This window comes from Carassius carassius, chromosome 37 (genome assembly GCF_963082965.1).
Source record: "Carassius carassius chromosome 37, fCarCar2.1, whole genome shotgun sequence".
Classification (NCBI taxonomy): domain Eukaryota; kingdom Metazoa; phylum Chordata; class Actinopteri; order Cypriniformes; family Cyprinidae; genus Carassius; species Carassius carassius.
This window is the reverse complement of record NC_081791.1, coordinates 5,008,468-5,017,940: the sequence shown is the minus strand read 5'-3', so window position 1 is coordinate 5,017,940 and position 9,473 is coordinate 5,008,468. Positions and strand designations below refer to the sequence as shown.

General features: G+C 38.7%; 1 protein-coding gene across 1 annotated transcript; it reads left to right on the top strand.

Annotated features, from left to right (window-relative positions):
• Positions 1–2,139: 2,139 nt before the first annotated feature.
• On the top strand, positions 2,140–9,008 carry zgc:114123 (uncharacterized protein LOC569174 homolog). Its single transcript, XM_059527198.1, has 14 exons — positions 2,140–2,428; positions 3,976–4,007; positions 4,093–4,257; positions 4,358–4,483; positions 4,726–4,785; positions 5,416–5,589; positions 5,680–5,757; positions 6,264–6,441; positions 6,972–7,081; positions 7,422–7,541; positions 7,608–7,675; positions 7,748–7,775; positions 7,849–7,973; positions 8,182–9,008. Exons 1-14 carry the CDS (start codon positions 2,179–2,181, stop codon positions 8,348–8,350), a joined length of 1,683 nt encoding a protein of 560 aa, XP_059383181.1. The 5' UTR covers positions 2,140–2,178; the 3' UTR covers positions 8,351–9,008.
• Positions 9,009–9,473: the final 465 nt, after the last annotated feature.

The window sequence follows — 9,473 nt, the reverse complement described above, 5'->3', positions numbered from 1 at the left end:
ATGGGAATATTATTAAATATATTGACAATTTAAAATAGCTTTCTATTTTATTTTGCTTCAATTGCTAGTTTTTAATGTTGTGATTCCTCAAAACTGGTTTTTGTTCAAGAACCCCTTACCTGAAAGCAACTGTATGCAAGGTTTTGTTTTTTCACAATTTTGGAGCAAGTGGTATTCGCTTTGTTGATGAGAAAAAAATATATAATAATCACAGAATTTCGCTCTTTATTTTTATTAAAAAAAAAAATATATATATACATATATATTATATATATATATATATATTTTTTTTTATTTTTTTTTTTATTTACCTTTATTTTACCAGGTTATGTCCCATTGAGATATTCAAATCTCTTACAAGGGAGCACTGGTGTTTAACTTGGTTGTGTGGGAAGGAAACAGAAGTCAGGTCTGTGTACCATTAGAACCAAATTTTTTGATGCATCTCAATAAATTTGAATATCATGGAAAAGATATTTATTTTTTTGTAATTTAATTTAAAAAGCAAACTTTCTTATATTCTAGATTCATTGCACACACACTGAAATATTTCAAGAGTTTTTTATGTTTTTTTTTTATTCTGATGGTTACGACTTAAAGCTTAGGAAAATTAAAAATTCAGTATCTCAAAAAATTAGAGTATTCCATTCTGAGCTTGATTCGTTTGATTAATTTTGAGTATAAATACTGGGTTCCTCCTGGGCTAGTTCAGAACATGCTACCACAATTATGGGAAAGACTGCTGACTTGACAGATGTCCAGAAGACAATCATCAACACCCTCCACAAGGAGCGTAAGACACACAAGTTCATTGCTGAATGGGCTGGATGTTCACAGAGTGCTGTAGCAAAATATATTCATAGAAAGTTGACTTTAAGGAAAAAGTGCGGTAGGAAACGGTACACAAGCAACAGGGATGACCACAGCCTTGGGAAGATTGTCAGGAAAAGCTGATTCAAGAACTTGGAAGAGCTTCACAAGGAGTTGCCTGAAGCCGGAGTCAGTGTTTCAAGAGTCTCCACACTCAGACATCTTCAGGAAAAGAGACAGATGTCACATTCATACAACCAAGCCACTCCTGAACCAGAGAATAACATCAGAAGCATTTCACCTGGGGTAAGGAGGAAAATAACTGGACTGTTGCTCCGTGGTCCACAGTCCTCTTCTCAGATAAAAGTAAATTTAACATTTCATTTGGAAATCAAGGTCTGGAGTCTGGAGGAAGACTGGAGAGGCACAGAAACCAAAGTCCAGTGTGAAGTTTCTGAAGTCAGAGATGATTTGGGAGCTGTGACGTCTGCTGGTGTTGGTTCATTGTGTTTTATCAAGTCCAGAGTCAATGCAGCCATCTACCAGGAGATTGTGGAGCACTTTATGCTTCAATCTACTGACAAGCTTTATGGAGATGCTGATTTCATTTTGCAGCAGGACTTTAGCACTTGTCCACAGTCAAAACCTCTTCCAAGTGGTCTGCTGAACATGATACTACTGTGCTTGATTGGCCAACCAACTAACCTGACCTGAACCTCACAGAGAAACATGGGGTATTGTGAAGAGGAAGATAAGTAACAGCTGACAAACAATACAGAGGATCTGAAGACTGCTATCAAAGTGACCTGGGCTTCAGTAACACCTCAGCAGTGAGACAGATTGATCATCTCCACGCTGCACTGAAACAGTCATTCATACAAAAGAGCCCCAACCAAGTATTGATGCATAATTACACCTGCTTTTTTTATTGACCTTTAGGAAAATATTCAATTTTTTTTAGATACTGATTTTTTTTTCTAAGCTGTAAGGTCATAACCATCAGAATTAAAATTTAAAAAATCTTAAAATATTTCAGTGTGTGTGCAATGAATTTAGGATATAAGAAAGTTTTTTTTTAGATGCACCTGTGTATATATAAATAATTGCTTTAACATTTTTCCGTGGAAACAAAGCCGGTTGATTCACAGTTTGAACGAACCGATTCATCACAGATGATTCGACACGTTATCAGAGCGACTCAGTTCTCAGGTGTAGTTAATTACGCTCATTACAGAGAAGAAATGTGACGCACACATATTGAAGGAGCCTTTTACGTTGTGGTAGTAATCTTTATTCAAGCAGGGTTTTAAATACTAGTGTTTGTCTCTGTGACCGCGGAGAAGCTGAAACTCTCGTGTTATCGAGGAGATGATGGAGTTGTCTGTATATGACATGAGCACAGCTCACAGGTGTTCACACGAGCAGATGTCTCTGGCTGAGATGCTGGAGGTTCAGGATCACCCAGTGAGTGAGGAGCAGGCCTGGGCTCTGTGTTATCAGCTCTGCTGCATACTCTCTCATCAGTCAAGGAGAACCGTCTCGTCTCCGGCCGCAGAGGCGGTGCTGTTCTCCGGGGACGGGAGCGTCTCTCTGCGGCAGAGGAACGGTACAGACACCGGTAAGAGCACGGTATAAACCCAGGTGTGCACTGCAAAAGTTTACATTTTAACTGTGAACTCTAGGAATTACGTATATATTTGATATTTGTTTGTAAAGAAATGCTGGATTTAATCTTCAAGCGCATAATTGTGGTGCTTTCCATTCATTGCAAACAAATGCGTTTACAGTAATGTAGACCTACAGTTGAAATCTGTGGGCCAAGCACGGTCTAAAAGCAGAAATCAAGAACTTCTATAAAAGCAAATTACATTATTAATTAGAACAAGTAATTACTTGTTCTGTTGATTATATTCATTTATAACTTTGCAGCGACATGAATCAAAAGTTACCATATCTACATTTATAGAGGAAAAAAAATATATACAGTACAGACCAAAAGTTTGGAAACATTACTATTTTTAATGTTTTTGAAAGAAGTTTCTTCTGCTCATCAAGCCTGCATTTATTTGATCAAAAATACAGAAATAAATCTAATATTGTGATATATTATTACAATTTAAAATAATTGTTTTTAAATTTATTATACTTTAAATTATCATTTATTTCTGTGATGCAAAGCTGAATTTTTAGGATCATTATCACATGATCCTTTAGAAATCATTCTAATATGATGATTCATTATCAAAGTTGGAAACAGTTCTGCTGCTTAATATTTTTTCAGAACATGTGATACTTTTTTAGGATATTTTGAATAAAAAGTAAAAATAAAAATAAAAAAAAGAAGCTATGTTTTTTAAAATATAAATATTTTGTAATAATATACACTACTGGTCAGTAATTTGGGGTCAGTAATTTTCTTTCTTTCTTTTTTTCAAAATAAAATCAACACTTTTATTCAGCAAGGATGTGTTAAATTGATAAAGTGATAGTAAAGAAAATATATTATTAGAAATGTTTTTTTATTTTGAATAAATGCAGTTCTTTTTAACCTTTTATTGATCAAATATATGAGACAGCAGAACTGCTTCCAACACTCATAATAAATCAGAATATTAGAATGATTTCTAAATGATCATGTGATAGACTGATGTTTCATGTGACACTGAAGGCTGGAGTAATGATGCTGAAAATTCAGCTTTGCATCACAGGAATAAATTATTTTTTTAAGTATATCAAATAGAAAACTATTATTTTAAGTTGTAATAATATTTCACAATATTACTGTTTTTTCTGTATTTTTGATCAAATAAATGCAGGCTTGATGAGCAGAAGAAACTTCTTTCAAAAACATTAAAAATAGTAATGTTTCCAAAATTTTGATCTGTACTGTATATATACTATTATTTTTTTGTCTTTCCATGTTGACACACTTTGTCAATGTGTGGGAGTGTATTAATTAAAATATGACAAATGAAAATAGTTTTTTAAATGCTTTTTAAACCGCAATGTGATTTGGATGTAAAAACTGCATAGTTGTGTGGGTGAATTAGTTTACTGTTTTAATACAAATGGGTCTATTTAAAAAAGAAAGGTCTTTTTATAAAATGGGACTATTTTGTAATTTCCCGTTACAATAAAAACATTGAATTTAACATCTTTCTGTAGGTAATTTGTTTGTGATCGAGACAGAGGAACAGGTAGGCTGTTATATTTTCTTCAGATAATCATAAATCTGTCCGTGATTGATGCGTGTGCTGTTGAGAGCGCTCCATGTGTCTGTAGGCTGTGGAGTTTGTGGGCCGTCTTGTGTACTTGAGTCTGGACTGGGGTCTGGAGACGCAGGTGGAGCGTGAATTGAGCGAGACCTTGGAGATCCTGGTGTGTCAGATGACCAAAGTGAACCTGGGCCACCGTCGGCCCATCTGCAGCATCACTGACGTCATCCACGTACTGAAGTCCTCCTCTGCTGCATGCTCTGAAGCTTTGGTGTGAATGATTGAGACATGAGTGGCCTGATCCTGGCTTCTGTCACTTGTTTTGTGGACAGGTTTGTAAGCAGCGCCTGTGTGATCCGGGTCAGGCAGCGAAACACTACAGGAGTGTGTGTTGCAGTCTGTTCTCACACACTGTTGAACTGTGTCAGTATCTGCAGATCCTTCAGCAGTCCAGGAAGGTGGGAGAACTCAGCAGTGCATCCTGATACAAACCTCTGTGCAGTTTTAGTATGGATCGTGAATTCACGTTGACTTTAAAGAGGTCATATGATGTGATTTTAAAGTTTTCCTTTCTCTTTGGAGTGTTACAAGCTCTTGGTGCATGAAGAAGATCTGTAAAGTTGCAAAGACTAAAGTCTCAAACCTAACGAGCTATTCGTTATCACAGTTAAGCCTCTGCTTCGCTCTCCTCTCTCAACAGAGTTTGCAGAAACTGTTCGAATCCGAGACCCAACTGGTTGCACAAGTGACCACAGACTGGGTAAGCAGCACTGCAATCATCACACTATTATTGTAATGTTTTACATTTTGACCGTTTTCATGACAATTTTGAAAAAACATTCTCATTACTGTAATGCGTTATTGCCCAGATTTACAGTCTGTTGTAAGTTTACTCAAGAGCCAGTCTGCGGATTTCATAGAAAATCTCATTCAATCATTCAAATCCGATTCAGATTTGATTTATTAACAGTTTTTTAGCTTCAGGCTCTGAATCCATTCAGTCGGGGATGATCTATAAATCTCATACGATATTTGGAGCTGATTTTAGAACGCATTGATTTCATTAAGTGTGTTTTTGTTGTGACTGGAACAACTTTAAGGTCTGGCGGTGTGAGATCCTCTACTGTTTAGTGTATGATGGCCAGTTCTTCCTAGCTTTTCAAACGATCAGCTTAACAGGGTTAAAGGGTTAAAAATGGGGTCAGATTTCACTGTCATTCTTTTAACGTCTACAATCCTCTCAGACACAAAGTTAAACTCGATCTGTCAAAAGCATAGAGTTCATTGCGCTGTGCCCTAAAAACAGTCGGAGAATCCCAGTGTGCTGAGAATGCAGTGTCTCAGAAGTCCCACATCTCAAATGCAGTGTGACTGTGTTGATGTCACTCAGGTGTCCTCGTGGAGGGATCTGGTGGATGAGTTGAGCAGAGGTGTGTTTCTGCGGCCGCTGGCTGAGAGACTGACGGCCAGCACATGGCCACGGCCTGCGGAGAGCCCTCCCTTCAACCAGCTGCTGCGGGACATCCAGAGCAGACGCTACTCACTGCGCAAAGTGCAGCTCACTGTACTCAGGCTTCACTTCTATCCTTAAATCAATATATTGATTATGACTTCACTGAAGTTATGTTATCTGAATGTGTTCTTGTCTTTTTAGGATGTAGGAGGCCAAAGAAAACTAGACCCTCACCAGACTCTTCTAGAGTTCATCCGCGCACGTCCAAAGTTGCGACCGGTGAGAATTTGAGTTTGTAAGTTAAGAAACTTACATTTGACAGCGTGAGATCATATGTCGTCTTGTGCCAATTCATCAGTGCGTATATTTGAAGAAAAAGCCAGAAAAACATTGTTTGGGTCAAAATAATCAATTTTCCATTATGCCAAAAATCGTATTAGATGAAGTAAAGATCATGTTCCATGAAGATATATTTTCCTACCATATCGTAAAACTTAATTTTTGATTAGTAATATGCATTGCTAAGACCTTCATTTGGACTTTAGAGGTGGTTTCTTCATATTTTTGCTCCCTCAGATTCCAGATTGTTTAAAATAGATGCATCTCAGCCAAATATTGTCCTCCTAACAAACCATACATCAGTGGAGCGCTTATTTAGATTCAGATTCAATACATTAGAGTATATTGAGCCTTCTGACTGGTTTTGTGGTCGAGGGTCACATTTGTGAGCTAACAGCTGTTGGCTTCCACCCCCATAGAGGTCTTCTTCATGTCCTCTTCCTCAGGCGTCCGAGCGCAGGATAGGCCTGAAGCCCAAGCAGCAGATCAGTCTGCACGAGCTGCTGATGGAGGAGATTCGCTCGACTGACCGCTGCAGACGCCTGGCGAACAACACCGAGCACAGCAATAAACGTACAGACACCGCAGTCCACAACGCTGGCCTTTACTCTTACTGTTTGAGCGATCTCATGACTCGTTTCTGTAACCTCTGAATTTGGTAAATGACCGACCGTTGTGTTTGTTTCGAACAGCAGAAGGCCTGAGCATTAATGAAGCTGAAGAGCGCTGTTTCCTGAAGCCCGCTCCTCACAGGACACGCTCAGATGTATGAGTCCCAGCAGCACTTGCACCAATGCAAACTTGAAGCAGATTAAACCATTACTGCAGTTTATAACCGTTTTTCCCGACTGTGCAGGAAGCTGTTGCTTCAGGAAGTGATGCGCAGGATGCTGTCTCTACAGGTCAGATCTTGATTTTAGTTGCGTTGAATCCTGTTAATGTGGAAAGATGTCACAGTGACGTCCAAATAAATGATTAAAAAGAGCATTTTAATGAAGTTACGTGAAGCAGTTTACTTGTAACACCTGTTGGCACAGTAGTGAGAATTTGAGGATTAACCGGTTCATTTCAATGTTTGCTTTTGAAGTTATTTGATGTGAAATTGAAAGGGGTTTCCTTTAAATGTGGTGGGGATTTTCCCACGAAAACATGACTCGTCTCATCTGAACGTGCAGTCATGTCTCTCAATCTGTCAGACTTCAGACTCGTCGCAGGAAAGCGCCGGACCAGATCTTTTGCTAGCAGCCGGGATCTCTTCAAAGTGGTGCGTCACTTTGTCTCGATTATGTTGAATGTGATGAAGATGTGCTCTGTGGTGGCACACATCACTCTGTGCACTATATATATAAACAAGATACCCAAAGTATGTCACACTTTTGTGTTTTTCTGTAAAGGACTCATGAACTGCCTATTATTTTGCACTTATGAAAGATTAAGTAATCGGGTATTTTCTGTGCTGTTTTTAACCCTCTCATCAGAAGGCTCTGTTTGAATAGACTCCCTCATCTTTTGAAGTCACATTAGGATAAAGACTTTTAGTTTGTAATGATTAAGGACCGATATGTGTGTAGTATTAAAGTGCTATTCGTGTCTTCCTGCTGAAGGTGAAGAGCAGTAACAGGGGCTCTGTTCTCACCACTATCGTCGACGTCATGAAGATGCACCGTTCTGAGGAGGAGGGAGATGTGACGGATATGTCGTGTGAGAGATATCAGGACTGGCGGGTGAGAACTCCTCCAATCCTGATCTAGGAGCTCATAATATGTGGTCTCAAAGTCTGTCGTCCTCAGGTTTGTTCTTGCTGTGCGACGAGGAGCCTGTATTTCACGTGGCATAACGTCTGCTCTGTGTGTCGGAGGTCAGATCACTCGTTTCTCTGATTGTGCACGTGATGAAACAGTGTTGTGACCTTTCTGCTGTGTGTTGGCAGGGTTGTGTGTCCCGGGTGTTGTCTAGAGGTAGGCTGGAGACTCCTGTATTGAATCCTTCGATGTTATTCGGCTGTTCATTAGCATGTGTTCCCTGGATCAGATGCGTCTGCCCTCCAAGCGCTGCGTCAACCTGCCTCTGAGCTTCTTCAAGCAAATCGTGATGAAAGATGGCGAGCAAAGCCAGAGAAACTTCTGGAGTGAGCGCTGGTCCTGGAACTCAGTCTGGTGAGTAGAGCACATCGGCTGAACCAGTTACCCAAGATTACGCACTTGAATAATCACAGAAGTACAGAGGAATCAACTGATCTAGTAAGTAGACCAAAGCAAGAGGAAACTTTCAAAGCAAGACCTGGAGCTGAACTCTGCAGGGCTGTGGCTCTCCAGGAGCCTGGTGTGTGTGTGTTTGTGACTGAAACTGTGTTTGCCTGCTCAGGATTCCTCTGGTCCTGGTGTCCAGCGGCTCCAGCTCCACATCTCTTCACACTCTGGCCACGCGTGACTGGTACAGTCAGGACATCTGTGTGCGCTGCCAGGAGGATCTGCTGCAGGCGTGTGACTCGCGGCCGTCCCACTGTCCCGTCACAGGCTCTCAGGAGATCTGATGGCTCTGTCCTCTTATCTGCTCCTTCATTTGTCTATCAGTGGTGTTCATGTGTTTGGGTTGTTGGGCACCATATTGGTTCTAGATGTTTGTTTTCACCAGTTGCATAGTTCGTTATAAGGTTTTACATTATTAACAAATTAATTAAATGTGCTGAATTTTTTCACTAACTTTTGTATGTTGCAGTTTAAAGAAATAAAGGCAAACCCCCAGTGATGTTTCACAATGGTTTAAAAATAACTAAACCAATATAAAAGACAAATTAAGTTTTGGTGTAGGATTATTTGGGAGTGTCACATTTCAGTTAAATGATCCAAATTCATTTGTCATGAAGATCTTGATTTCATGCAAATCTGACCAATGGCAGAAGAGTTTGGAAAGAGGTGTGTTGTCTTTTTCTTTTCTTTTTTTTTCTAGGCAAAGAGGAAATATTGCAGGGCTTGACTGAACCATTCAGAGGACAATAATTTATAAGCTTTATGGTTTTGAGCTAGTAGTGAAATTTTAACTGAACACCTGTTAGTTGTAAGGTTCTGTCTGATTGTGATGTAAAATCAATTTTGGTTGCCAGTGCACCAAACCAGTCAAACATGTTGTTTGGTTTAGTCTTTGAGTTGAGTTTAATAAATTGCATGTGTACCCTAAAACCATAAATGAAACTACTTTTTTTTTTAAGACTTCTCCTTAGATATATCTCCTGTAACCATTTAAAATGTTCATTTTTTTTAAATTAGGTTAGGTAATGTTTCCTGGTATTACTGAAGAATAAATAAAAGGACCATTTAGCAATGCATTATTGTCTGACAGTAATGCCTAATGTCTTCATAAACTCCTAATTAAGCAATACATTACTCATTAATAATGTTGGAATATATATATATATATTTTTTACAACGTAAGATTCATTGTTTACATGAAATAGAGGTATAGCATCACATAAACTAATTAATAATTCCATCAAAATAATAATATAAGCATCAAAAAAATTTTTGGGCCACTGTGCCAAAACCGTTTACACGTTCAGTAGCCTAAAAGGCAGCATTTTGTGTCACTTTGAAAAATAACTGAATAAATAAGATTAACGTCATAATATTTTTTTTTTACTCTAACTCTGATCAACCGAT

Bases quoted from the DNA above. Each gene is read 5' to 3' on its own strand.
- zgc:114123 (XM_059527198.1), top strand. From the start codon at position 2,179: ATGATGGAGTTGTCTGTATATGACATGAGCACAGCTCACAGGTGTTCA. The intron at 7,542-7,607 runs GTGAGAACTCCT...TGTCGTCCTCAG, and splicing joins AGAGATATCAGGACTGGCGG to GTTTGTTCTTGCTGTGCGAC. The intron at 7,974-8,181 runs GTGAGTAGAGCA...TTGCCTGCTCAG, and splicing joins TGGTCCTGGAACTCAGTCTG to GATTCCTCTGGTCCTGGTGT.